This window comes from Fukomys damarensis, unplaced genomic scaffold (assembly GCF_012274545.1).
Source record: "Fukomys damarensis isolate Sample0158 unplaced genomic scaffold, DMR_v1.0_HiC HiC_scaffold_24, whole genome shotgun sequence".
NCBI lineage: Eukaryota > Metazoa > Chordata > Mammalia > Rodentia > Bathyergidae > Fukomys > Fukomys damarensis.
The window spans coordinates 47,039,095-47,053,931 of NW_022900936.1; the positions used below are offsets into that span (position 1 = coordinate 47,039,095).

General features: G+C 33.8%; 1 protein-coding gene across 1 annotated transcript in view; it reads left to right on the forward strand.

Moving 5' to 3' along the window:
* Positions 1-457: 457 nt before the first annotated feature.
* Zpld1 (zona pellucida like domain containing 1) overlaps positions 458-14,837 on the forward strand; it is a 40,832-nt gene continuing 26,452 nt past the window's right edge. The window contains exon 1 of the mRNA XM_010614578.1: positions 458-563. Coding sequence (XP_010612880.1) covers positions 458-563 — 106 coding nt within the window. The remainder of the gene's footprint in view (positions 564-14,837) is intronic.

A 14,837-nucleotide genomic window follows, 5' to 3' on the forward strand; every position in this document is an offset into this window, starting at 1 on the left:
TTAATCCCTCTGACTTAATGGGTGTTCATTTTATAAATGTATATATGTCTCTAAAATTTTGAGACAGTTTGTTTAGCTGTATTACTCAAATTGACTTGAATTGTTTCTACTTAAGATAAAGGGTTTGTTTATCTTTTGCAAACTTTATAATTTACCCCTTAGCTACTCTAGTGCAAGTTTGGCTTTCTTATCTTCCACAGACTTCTTCTTCTTTGGTATTGGGGGATTGAACTCAGGCCCTTGTGCTTTCAAGGCAAGCAACAGAACCCCTGAGCCAAATCCCCAGCCCTCTGTCTTCATTTTTTGATAATGAGTTTTGATAAACCTCAGGCTTTTAGTGAGCTTTGATGGTATGGAGATAGACTGCTTATTTAACAGTGAGCTGAGGTTGGCCTTTCCAGCAAGAATGAGTGAAGGCTGGTGATGCCCACATCATAATTCTTTTCTAGGTTTGGCAATGGATGGAATATGGTTGCTGCTGCTGCTAATAATTAGAGTGATGTCAGGGTCTGCTCAGTTCAATGGCTACAACTGTGATGCCAACCTCCACAGTAGATTTCCTGGTAAGTCTGAACCTAATCTATTCTCTAATTGCTTATAGAAGGAGTGATTACATTTGAATAGTAAATCATTTAAATACATATGGACAATAGAATCTATGCTTTTACATTAAGTGGATATTAACAAATGGCAAATGACAAGAGACATTTTTCTGGAGTTGTAATTTATATCCATATTAACATGCAAAGTGTTCATCAAAGATAATATTACTATAATGGCTGCTCACACATCTGAAAATTATTGGCTAGAGGGTAGTAAAATTGGAATAGGCTAATTTCATTCAAAGATTTGTCTAGTTGATGAATTCTTTTCATAAATTAATTCAGACTTTATACATGAATATATTTATTTAGGAATAATTCTTAAGTAAATGATTGAATAAATATGTGTTACCCAAAAAAATACTATTTCAAAGAACTATTAGTCACAATCAAATTACACAACGGCTTCAGAATTAATTTCACAAATATATATTTATATTGTGACAGATACAATGTTTGATCCTATTTATTGATATGTCTCAAAGGTTCTTAATATCTATGCTGGTGAGAAGATACTCCACATTTCATTAAAGTATTTGTCATTTTACATTGGTTAGAATTATCAAATTATGGTTCAGTATTTACAAATTGAAAATAAGAGGGTGAGAATTTACTCTTCCCAAGTCTGCCATGCAAACTGTATACTTTAGGACTTGTTTTGCATTTTATAAACTTATCAGCCTCTTGTGTTTGGAGCATGGTAGGGTTATTGCACATCTTCACAGAACAATTGGTTTATAGTGAAAGTGAGATTTCTATATCAGAATAAAGTCTAAAGTATCTGAATGGCTCCTTGGATTTGGACCTAGCATCTATAAATTCAGTGTATGAAGTAAAATATAGAGGCTGTGGTGGGGAATGCCCAAAGATAGTCTATGAAGGATGCTAGGGCCAAGTTCTTAGTGGTTTTGAATATCATATATAGGTTTCTGGGGCCAGGGATTCAGCTCAGTGGTTCTGCTGCCTGCCTTGCAAGTGCTTGGTCCTAAGTTCAATCCCTGGTACCAAAAATAAATAAATAAATTTCTGAAGCATTTTTATTAGGGGAAATTTCAAACAAAAAGTCAAGTTGGTAAAAAGGTCATTCATACTGATCTTCTACATTTATCAGTTATCAATATTTATATAAATTTTATTTTTCTCTCCAATATGCTCATCTCTGAAATGTTTTAAAGGAACTTCATTATTCATACTTCAGTATGTGTATTTAGTGGAAAATAATTTTAAACATATAGTGTATATATCTAATAAATTTAGTAATTTCTAATGTCCTCTAATATTCAGCCAAGTTGCCTTTAATAGGTCATTTATTTTATAAAATTCTGATAATCTGGGTGTGGCCAACTGCAGCTCAGAAGTGTCACTTAGCAGGCTGATCTTGGCCTGTATATCCTATAATCTAATTATTCTTAGAGATTTAAATAAATACAGGCTCAAATGTTTTGTCAAAAATGATTTTTGTGTTACATTGTGTAATTAAAGAGTTTTGTCTATATTTCCTAGGCAATAAAGAGTCAAGGAGTGTTCTTAAATATATCTTGTTGATGATTTACTGTGGTCATATTTAGTTTTAAAAAACAGACATTGGAAAAAGTGAAAGTGAGTTAATTTAGAAGAGACCAGAAACAGACAGAAATATGGAAGGCCCTGGAGTGGGAGCAATAGAAGGGGATAACTTTGTTAAGTTTTTTTTTTGTGTGTGGTGGACTCAGCAGAATTTGAGAACTAATTCAACTGGGAGGTGAGAGAACAGAAAGATCAGAGTATGTTTTGAGCATGGATAACTAGATGTTGATACTGTTAAGTGACATAAAAATATAGGGTACGTGTATGTTTTGAAAGGAAGTTTGAATTTAGAAATAGTCCGAGGAAATTTTTAGGAAAGAATGTATAGTGGCAGCTTCTGTGAGATTGTAGGAAACATAGATGTGAATCAGAGAGAGGAGGTCACAAGTGGAAATAGCTGTGTGAGAGCTGAAACCCTGTGCAGCTTGTGAGCAAAGATTAGGAGACAGAAAATGAAAGGTTTCAAAAAAGACTACCATAACTTTTGTGGTAATGGAAAAAAGAAGAGTAATTTGAACCTGAAATTGAAATAAGAAGAGATTTTGCTTTCTTCCTCTCTGTGTGTGTACATGTCGGAGTAAAGGGAAAATATTGAGAGATTGGAGATATAATAAGCAAATAAATGATGTGATGAGAAAAGAAAGTAAAGAAGGGAGGAATACAGTTAGAGGAATCAACTTTGTGAAAGTGCTAGCATTCTTTTATTTAAGAGAGAAGAGATGGACAAAGGAAGAGAATGTGAAAGACTTGTTATTCCCCCTCCTTATACCTTGGAAGAAGGTAGTCTTCATTCAAATTAGGCCAGAGGTCTGACAGAGCCTGGAAAGGGTGGTCAAAATAAGACCTTGTTACAGGTGAACAAGAAGTCTTAGCAGGATAAGATTGCTTAGCAGAGAGGCTCTGACTGATATTGTGGTTATACATACTCATAAGTGTGAATAAAGCAGGTTGATCAGCCAGAAGAGGCCAAGACAGCAAAAAAGTACATATTATATGGTAAACAATTTTAATTATGTAAAAACATTCATTTACTTGTGAATACTTGTGACAAAATCACCTTGCAAAGTGGTTAAAAATGTGGACTCCACCACTTTCCCCAAGTATGTGGTATCAGAATCTCTGAATATGGTAACAGAAGTCTATTTAAATTGTAGAGGAGTCTGACGCACACTTATGTTAAACAATAAGTGTAATATATGGGGGGCTCTTTATTCCAATTAAAGGCAGAATAATGGATTAGGGAAATATAACTGAAAACAAAATCTTTTCCCAGACCCCAAATTCTCTCCACCAAGGGAGTGGAGAAAGAAAACAATTTATCCCTAAGTAAAGATGAAGCTCAGAATGTGACATGAATTCTGTGCAATCACTAAGAGATTGCAAAAGCAGAAAGAAAAATAAATCTCACCCCATTACATAGCTAAAGTGATACAGCCTGTTCCATGTGTATTTTCAAGATAAACAAGAACAGGTCCTCAACTAAGAGGACTCCACTGTGCCATTTGTCATGCATTTTGACTTTACCAGGTAATTGGAATGACCACCTGTATGAGCTTATTTGCTTTATCCAATGGAAAAATAAATCTCTTGTAACCTTTGAACAAAAGATAGTTTTGCCATTTGAAGCAAAATTCACACCAAATTAGGCTCCCACCTTCTCCAGGAACCTGGAGATAGAGATGTAATCTGCCTGTGATGTTTACATTTCAAAGAGCTCCCAGCTCCTTAAGAAAGACATTGTGGGTCCTAAAGTTTACAAAAGTCTTATCTAGTTTTCAAAAGGATTTATATGCATTTCAAAAAGAGAAGAAAGTGCTTTCAACTTCAGGTTCTCTAAAGTAAATGCTCTAAGAAAATGGAGAAAATTTTTATTTTGAACTGGGAGAATGCAGTCTCTCATGTGTATTTTTCTTTACAAACATTAGCAGTTTTAGTATTGTGTCTTAGGAAACAAATATCCAAACTTTCCAAATGTATGTACATATATATAGACCAGTCACATAAACATAATATTGTAATTCAAAATTTATACTTTTAACAAAAACACCTAAATTCCAAATAAAGCAGAATCAAGAGAGGCTTCAAGATTTTATGGTTACTGCTTTTTTTTTTCAAGTTTTTGCAGAAGAACAGAAAGACAAAATAAGGCCTAAAGGTTAATTGTCCATTTCCCTCTTGACATTTGGCTTCTTTCCATCTCATGATCATCCTTGATGTCATCAGGAGCTCCACAGGGCTGAGGGACCTAAGCAATGAGTTAGAATGAGAATGAGTCTGGCAAAGGAGAGGGACTATCTAAATGCAAAGCAGTGTTAATAATGATGACAGTAATCATCTTGCCCTATCTGACCTTTGCTGTTTCATGACATTAGAACTATTTTCTTTAATTTTCCCGGCATTTATTATTGGGCAGAGAACTACCATGGTTTAATTCATTTAAATTTAAAGAGATATCATCTAATTTTAAGAGTAGTTAACGCTTGGATACCCAAACTAATAACAAGGTATAGACCCATGCTCCACTGATGTAATAGTTGTGTTCTTTCCAGAATAAAATTAAAAAAGAGAATTGACTTTTAGAGTACCAAAGACTTCTATTTTGCCAGAAAAAGCTTTCAAATAAATGTAGTAGTTCTCCGTGATTGATAGATCCCTCCTGGAACTAACCCATGTGTTCAAAAGAAAGGAGTGTGTGAAGGTTAGGGTAAACTTTCAGGGTTCTGAAGAAGTCCTTGCTGGTAAAGGCACAACCAAAGAGCTAAGAGGGGTATGACATCAAGAATTTTATGGACTGACATTGTTCTACTGTGAATTGATGAATTATGGGAAACGCAGTATGAGTTATATGTTTCATAAGTTGTTATTTGATATTCTACCTAAAGTAACACTAATATGGGAAGAAACAATATCTTCCGATATTGAGTACTAGACACATCACTGAATATTTTTTTATTCCTAATAACATAAAATCCTTTTGAAACCTCACTTTACAGTGGGAAAACAGAGGATTAAAAGTTTTCTAATATTATAAAGCTGGCAACTGACAGAGACATAAAGCTAGGAGGTTTTCTATCAAATATCACAGCCTAAAATGAACTTTGAATAGCAAATTTTAAAAAATAATAAAGGGATGGGGAATTGCAAAAGAAATTGAGAATTTAAAAAGGAATTGAATCTGAAAAGTCACTTGGCAGGTGAATATTTTCAGGATTTTCAAGATCTGATTAACTAAAGAAATTTTTTCTAGTAACATCTATTAATGTTTCAACAAATACAAATATGTCACAGAAAATAAAATTAAGAATCACTAATTTGCTACATGATGAGAGATATGGATTTAGTTCCAATCTTCTGCATGTGGACGGCCAGTTTTCCCAGCATCATTTGCTAAAGAGGCTGTCTTTCCTCCGGTGAATGTTTTTGGCCTCTTTGTCAAAGATCATGTGGTTGAATGTGTATGGGGTTGTTTTGGCATCTTCTATTCTGTTCCATCGATCCACATGTCTGTTTTTGTGTTAATACTATACTGTTTTTTTTTTTAAATCACAGCAGCTTTGTAGTATAGATTTAAATTAGAAATTATGATGCTTTCTGTTTTGCTCTTGTTTGCAAAGATTGCTTTTGGTTCCATATGCATTTTAAAATTGTTTTTTCTTTTTCTAGTTCTGTGAGAAGTGCTATAGCTACTGTGATTGAGACTGTGTTAAATCTATATAGCAATTTTGTAAGTATGGCCATTTTTATAGTATTGGTTTAAAGGTCTAAATATTAAAAGAGAAGCAAGCTATTGGAAGATAAAAAAGGTAAAACTTTTGAAGTCATGGGTGTAAGCAAAGTAACTTCAATTGCAAAAGAAATAACAACAAGAGTCAGCAAACAGAAAATAAAATATCAAATCAAAAGCTTCTTCACAGTAAAAGAAACAAACAACAGAGTGAAGAGGCAACAAAAAAATGAGAAAAATATTTGCCAACTACATCTTGGACAGAAGACCGATATTAAAATATATAAAGAACTAAAAATATATAAACAACTAAAAAATTATACCCTACAAAGTAAAGACCCAATAAAATCATCAGCAACTCAAGTGAGTAAACACTTCTCAGAAAAACAAGTACAAATGGCCAATAAATCCATGCAAAAGTGTTCAACATCTCTGGTCATTAGAGAAATGCAAATTAAAAACAACACTAAAATTTCATTCTACTAATCATCAAGAAATCAAAGAATAACAAAAGCTGGTAAGGCTGTGGTGAGAAAGAAACTCTCTTACATTGCTTGAGGGAATGTAAACACTAGTATTGCCATTATGGAAATTATTATGGGGATTTCTCAAAACGCTAAAGTAGAAATTCCACTCAATCCAGCTATCTTCCTTTCATATTCCCAAAAGGGTTAAAGACATCATATTATAGAGATACATGCATGCCAATGTTTATAGCAGCACAATTCATAATAGCTAAATTTAGGAAGCAGCATGCACACATACACACACACACACACACACACACACATATTTGATGAGTGAATTGATGAGTGAGTTAAAATGAACTAATTTTAGATTAGTGTTTACTTAACCATTGTATTGCTCTGAGTCCAAAGATAAAGCCAAAATGAATATGGGGTTAATTATCTCAAGGAATATGTTCTGGTTTTCTGCGTAGATAAGACAGGCCAATTAGCATATGTTTTTTGCTTTCTGCATTGTCAAGAGGATGCTTAGTTACTTCCTGTACCTGTGGCTGTAGCTGCTAACCACATGAGGCAGAAGAACTGGCTCAAGCAATGGTTACTGATCACATTTTGATTAATTGACAGTGACAAAGTACAGCGGGGAAGAAGTGATGAACAAGTTCAGTGACTAAATAATTTAAGGTATATACCCTTCTTGATTTTAATAATGGCAATATTTATTGCATCAATTTTTCACATTATCTGTACCAACCTATGTGCTTTTTTCTGCCTGAAAAAGTTAAGCAAACTCTTCTAGTTCCTAAAAACATGGAGTTGCAAGTGTGTTTAAATGTCTGCAAAATTTGCCCCAGACTGCATATGAATTTCCTATAGCACTGAAAACAACAGCTTGTGTTTGCTAACGAGAAACAGATGTTGATTTGAAAAACTAAGGTGACAAGAAACCTGTTCAATATAAAGAGGGAATGTGAATTTCTAATCCACTTAAAATTCTTCATCAGCTGTTGGTATTTTGCGTAGATGAAATATCAACATCCCTTTAGGACTTTCTGTTTTAGTACCAAAATCTCAATCTTGTATAAAAACTTGGTGAGAGGAAATATAACTTTAAAAAATGAGTTAAAACAACAAACATAACATCTCTTCTGTAGGCAGTTCATAAACTTTCATAGTGCAAAATATTACTACTCTCATTTTAGAAACAGAAGCAGAAATTTTATACAAATACTATTCAAATCCACATAGATGACATAAACTAGTATTAGGCTATTATTGGAGTACAGGTGAAATTTTCTGTGATGTTCCAAAATTCTCTTCAATGTACAGAAAATGTTCTTTCTACCATATCTACTCTATTCTATAAGTTTTGCATCAATATGACTTTCAAGTACATACAAATCAGACCATGAATACAAGATTGTGATCACATTCACATGATCATCACACATGAACTATACAATTTCCACCTGCACACTGAGGGCAACCTACCCAACCTTTTGTTTCCTCTATTTTAAAGTCCCCAAGGTGGCATCTCACACATGGTTAGGAAGTAAATATTTCTGCAGTCCTTGATTACAGTGCCACAGGCACTATTTTTGCTAGAAGTGTTTCTTATGTGAACACAGCTCCATTGGCCTTTGGAAGTGGTAATTCTGCTTTTTCTCATTAACTGCCATGGGTTGTGAATGGGGCAGAGAGGAGAGTAGGAGAAAACTGATGCTCTTCTCAATTCCATTTTTCAGGTTTCTGCCAAACCCAGTAGACATACATTAGTGTCGTCTGCCAGAATTTCCTGAGCCTTCTTTTAAGGCAATTCAAAACCAGTTAGTTCCTCAGACAAGGGAGTCAGACATGATTTTTGTCTCTCTCCTCCTGTTCTTTTTAAATTTGAACTTTTCCCATTGTAAGCATGTAAATCATATCCATAGATACTCACCTAAACCTCCCAAGTGACATCTACCTTGGAGCTTCTGTCCAGTCAAAATACATAGCTGTGACTTGGCAGCTCAGTGGACTGGGAGATTGTAACTTTGGCATCACTTGAGAAGTCTGAGAAATGCAGAAACTTCACCTCATTTCAAATCCACTGAATCAGAATTTGCATTTTGACAAGCTTTTCTGGTGATCTATTTGCGTCATAAAGTATAAGAAGTATCAATTAGAGAACAGCACTCATGATGGTCCAGCTAGCTTTCTGTTATGAAACCATAGTGTTTATGTCATCCTCAGCTGGCCCTCATATACTTGTGGCTGTTAATGATAATAAGCATCAGCAAAAGTATTGCTGTTAAGAGGAAATGGTCAAAATATTCATTATTAAAAATTAGGTAAGATAGGTAGTCACCAAGATAAATGAATTTAAAAAAGTAAAATACCTATGTAAATTACAAAGATCCTTTAAGGTCATATTGTTTAATAGATGACATTTTTTCACATTGAAATTAGAAAATATCTGATATTAAGGATGTTGATGTTCATTGAAAACTCTTAAAATAGGCATCAGCTGAGATAGTTGGCAGGGTACAGGTAAGAAATATGAGAACTAAACAATTGAGAGGAATCATATCAATCAGACATATACATTATTTGTGAGTCCAGGAACTTGATATTAAGGAGTTTGAAATCATAAATGCTATTTGTGAAAGAATTGCAGTAGATGCAATTTTAATAACTATTTTCTGAGTATTTTTTGGAACTCTGAGAAAACCCAGACTTTCAATGAGTTCATAATCTAAGGGGAAAGCAAGTTTCTGCCCTCACATATAATAGAAGTGATATAGTAGAATCACAATTAAAGTAATATGGCATAGAACACTAGAGGATGATTACACTCCACTGGAAAAACTAGGGTAAGTCTTATAAAAGACAACTTTGATACTATTTTTCTATTCCTAGCTTATCTTTCTTTTTAGCTCTGAATGCTCTTGTGGGTCATTTCAGCTATTTTATGGTTTAATATCGGTGACTTCTGATTTTCAAATTTATATTTCTTAGCCGGGTGTGGTGGTACATGCCTGTAATCCCAGCACTTGGGAGGCAGGAGGATCGCTGTGAGTTCAAGACTAGTGAGTTCTGGGGCAGCCTCAACTACACAGTGAGACCCTGTCTCTTTTTTTATCCCACAGCTATTACACTCATATTTCATTAGTTTTCTACTCTAGTACCCAATATAGTGCTCATCCTTTCAAAAAACTGAGTTCATCATCTTTGTCCAAGTGTGTAAATGATTTTTAAATTATATTAATCAGTATCCTTATTACTCAATATAATTAGAAGACATTAAACTGTCTGATGCTAGTGAAAGGAAATGTAGGCCTCCGGGTTAAAAGTATTGACATGAAATGAAATTATTCAGTCTACCAAAGATTAGGAAAATTTAGGTTCATATGTACGGTGCTGGGTTCAAACAAGTTAAGTACAAAATTTAAAAAATTTACTTTTTGAGACAGAGTCTTGCTATGTAGTTTAGGCTGTCCTTGAACTTGCAGTGATCCTCATGCCTCAGCCTCCTGAGTGCTGGGATTACTGATATGCACCACCATATCAGTATTGTTAAATGATAAACCTGGCTGGAATTGTTAAATGAATAAAATTAGAACTATCAATCAGACATATATATCTATATATAGATATATAAAATATTGCTCTAAACATACTATCAGTTAAGTGTCTAAAGGCGAAGTTGTAGATTTTCCAGAAATGGGATTTTTACTAGGGTGAATAAGTTGAGTACCTTATTCACATCTATGGAATGGGGTCCATCTACTCTTTAGACTCATTTATATGGTTATCATGTTCCATGACCCCCCAAATCATGAAACACTTTTTATACATAATAAAATTAATGGTTAGCAGTATGGCAGGATATTTAAAATTTGCAAAAGTTTAGAAACCCTGAGACAGACTAACCCATTGCCTGATTGGTAGTAAGTAGAGTACAGACATTTTTTTAAACAATTTGTTTGACTGTTATGTTTTTTAAAAATATATTTTAAAAATTCTAGGAAAAGTTTTTCTTGGTTAACAAGAGAAATTAGAGAAAAAATACTTTTCACAATAGCATGAAGAAAAATGAAGTATTTAGGAATTAGCCTAATCAAGGAAATGAAAGACCTCTACAATTAAAACTACAGTACTCTGAGGAAGGAGATTGAAAAGAATATCAGAAAATGGAAAGATATCCCCTGTTTCTGGGTATGCAGATGCAACATAGTGAAAATGCCCATTCTTCCAAAAACTGTTATGTAAATTTAATGAAATCCCAATAAAAATATCAATAGCATTCCTTACACAATGGAGAAAACAATCCTAAAATTCAAACAGAGACCAAAAATAAAGCAAGAAGAGACCAAGATTAGCAAAAGCAATTTTGTGATGTGTAGGGAGCATCACAATCTCAGAGTTCAGTTTATATTACAAAGTTACAGTGATAAAAACAGCATCGTATATCCTAGGTATCAACCTGACGAAAGAAATCAAAGACCTATACTCTGAAAACTATAGGACTATGAAAAAAGATATCAAAGAGAATATCAGAAAAGGGAAAGCCTTCACTTGCTCCTGGGTAGGAAGAACTAATATAGTGAAAATGGCCATACTTCCAAAACCACTCTATAGGAGCATACTTCACAGACCTTGAGAAAAAAATTTATTTGGAATAAGGAGAGACATAGAATAGCAAAAGCCATTCTAGGCAACAAAGGCAAGGTCACAACCCCCAATTTGAGATCATACTACAAATCTACTGTGATAAAGACAGCATGGTACTAGCAAAGAAACAGACCAGAGAAACAGTGGAACAGATTAGAAGATGCAGAAACAACTCCAGACATACTCAGCAACCTCAACTTTGACAGAAGAGGCAGCACCCTCACTGGAGGAAAGATAGCCACTTTAATAGATGGTGATGGAAAAATTGGGTTTAAACTTGCTAAAGATTAAAACTAGACCTATATCTCTCACCATACACTAAACTAAAATCAAAATGAATTCAAGATCTAAATATTAAAACAGAAACACTAAACTGTCTGGAAGATAAGTTAGGTAGAACTCTTGAAGACATTGGCATAGGAAAAGCTTTATAAACAAATCCTCAGTAGCATGGGATCCAGCACAAAGAATCAACAACTGGGATCTCTTCTTATTAAAAAGCTTCTGTACTACAAGAGAAACTACCAACAGCATGAAGAGACAATCCATAATGTTGGGAAAAAATTTTACCAGCTCTTCCTAAGACAAAGATGTACTATCTAGAATATATAAGAATTTAAAAAGATCAGACCTCTCAAATTTAAAGGCCAAATCCAAAAATGGGCATCTGAAACGAACATTTCTTAAACAAACAAGTAAAAGCAGCAAAGAAACATATGAAAAAATACTCAAATTCAATGGTCTTTTGAGAAATGCAAATGAACGAATACTGAGATTCCACCTCACCCCAGAAAAAATGACTGCTATCATGAAAACAACCAATAATAAATGCTGGAGGGGCTCTGGGGAAAAAGGAACCCTTTTCCACTGTTGGGGGGAATTCAGACTGGTGCAACCACATGGAAATCATTATGGAGATACCTCAAAAGACTAGGATTAAAGGTCTCAATTGACCCAGCTATCCATCTGCTGGGTATGTTTCCAAAAGAATTTAAAAAATCATACCACAGTGATATACGTGCACCCGTGTTTGTACTGGCACAGTTTGTAATAGCTAAAACATGGAAACATCCCAATTAACCATCAACTAGAGACTGGATAAAGAAAACATGTTTTGTTTTGTTTTTAATAAAATGGAGTACTACTCATCTGTAAAGATTGAGAAATTAGAGGCATTCATAGCTAAATTAATGCATATTGAGGTGATACTCTTAAGTGAAATAAATAGGACACACATTTGTAAATATTGAATAGTTTGATGTAAGAAACTGAAAGTGGAAATAAGAATCAAAATGTATAAGAGATAATGTAAAATAGAAAGAAAAGGTGCAAAGGGGAAGGGGAAGTAGGAAAGGTAGTGGAAAGGAAAAAGGGGAATGGAATTAGTATGAGAAAATGAAAAAATGGAAACAAAGTCTTTGTAAATAGGTAGGGGAGAAGGGGTTGAAGGAAGGTCAGGGGAAGGGGGAAAATAAGAATCAAGATATATTATGTAAAGTTATTAATCTCCAATGATGAATGTCATTATATTGTATACCTAAAATGTACCAATAAAATTAATTTTAAAAAACCCAGCATGTTATTGGCAATAGCAAAATAAAACAAAACAGAAAAACCCAGACTACAGTATCATTGGAACAGAATAGAAGATAGAGAAACAATGCCAGCCACACCAAGTTGTGTAATTTTTGACAAAGGGGCCAAATTCCTTCACTGAAGAAAAGATACCCTCTTCAACAAATAGTGCTGGTCGACTAGAAGACAAAATAGGTAAAATTCCTGATGACACATGTATAAGCAAAGATTTTTTGAACAAAATCCTAGTTGCATAAGAAATAATTTCAAGAATCAGCAAATGGAATAGAATCAAATTAAAAAGCTTCTGCACAGCAAAAGAAGTCACTAACAGAGTGAAGAGACAACCTACAGGATGGGAAAAAATATTTACCAGGTACTCCTCAGGCAGAGGACTAGTATCTAGGATTTATAAAGAACTAAATAAAATCAGACCCTCCAAATTTATAGGCCAAGTGAAAACATGCATCTGAAGTGAATAGACATTTCTCAGATGAAGACATACAATTGACAAAAAATGCATAAAAATCCATGCAGCATCACTGCTCATTCAAGAAATGCAAATTAAAAGAATATTGAGATTTCATTTCACTCCAGAAAGAATGGCTGCCATCAAGAAATCAACAATAACAAATGCTGGTGAGGCTGTGGGGAGAAAGGAATCTTTTTCCATTTTTGGTGGGACTGTAAATTCATACAACCACTATGGAAATTAGCATGGAGATTTCTAAAGAAAATTAAAAGTAGAATTCCATTTGACCCAGCTATTCCCCTTTTAGGTATCTTCCCCAAAGAGTTAATGACATCATACCACAGTGACGTATGCATACCATATTTATAGTAGCACAATTCATAATAGTAAAATCTCAGAAACAGCTTATATGCCGATCAACAGATGAATGAATAATAAAATGCAATATATAAACAATGGAATATTCTCTGCCATAAAGATAAATGAGTCATTTGTAGGAAAATGGTAGCACCTTGAGATCATAAGTTAAGCGAAGTAATACAAACATAGGAGATTAAATATACGTGGTTACTCTTATATGAAAAATTCAATAGATATATATATTATATGGACATGTATAATGTATCTGAAAGTATACTTTAGTATAATTGTCTTATATGTTTTATATATTCTTTGGCCTATTAGTCTGGTTTTCAATCTGTACATATGATAGTTAACTTTATAAGGTCTTATAATGAATCTGATGCTGGAAAAATAAGGGGGGATTGGAGGGAGGGTGGAAAAAAGGAAGAGAAATTGAAATGCATTATGTATATGTACCAACTCCCTACAGTGAATATAATCCTTGTGTACTACAAACTTGTACTAATAAAAATCAAATAAATAAATAAATTTTAAAAAGTTCATCTTGGTTAAAATGTCAAAGGAAAACATTGGCATTTTGGTAATATAATTTCACTTAACCTATAAGCAGATGTGCTACTTTTATACTTTTATACCCTCAATATCTTTAAGCACAGCATATTAAAATTATTCCTAATAATATGTATTCCTTTTAATCATTGACTTGAACTCATTAGGTTGTTTAATACTCAGGTATCATACAGAAGAATGTTGCAATCCAGGCCAGTTGTGAACACTGAAATCCTCAAAATTTAGCAGGTTAAAGTGAATGTTTTTCAGTAACTCTGAAAAAATATGTCTTCTTTTGGGAGAAATTGTTCTTAGGTATCTTGAAATACTTTTTCCCCCTTCAAAGCCTCCCAAATGGTGAACATGAGCTAAATGGATGCTTTTAGTATCTACAACCAGGAAAAAAATATGTGTCTCTGAAGGATAGTGAAAAGTCTTTAGAAGGCTGAGTTAGAATGGATTTGAACAGATCTCTCTTACACTGTGAAAAGCCTTTAATTTGTTATCATATCTTCAAGTGGGATCAGTATATAGAGAATTCAGGCAGCACCAGGGGTTACGTGTCTCCACTTGTAAAACACAAAACAGAAGACAGCTTTACGTCTGCACACAGCAATCGTTTCCATTTGTTTAGATGTTCTAACATCAATTCATCCCTTCAAACAGGGATACGTAATTAAAGTCATTGTCTGGCTAAAGCTAAAGAAAATGATGCGTCTTTTAAAAAATTTATTAATATGCATTCATTTTGGCATATTTCCAATATATCAAGTAATGCAATGATATTTGTTTGCAGGGATAAAACAAATGCTTAGTAATCTCTCTAACAGTTGAGGATTTGATTTGGCATTGATTTGATGAGACCC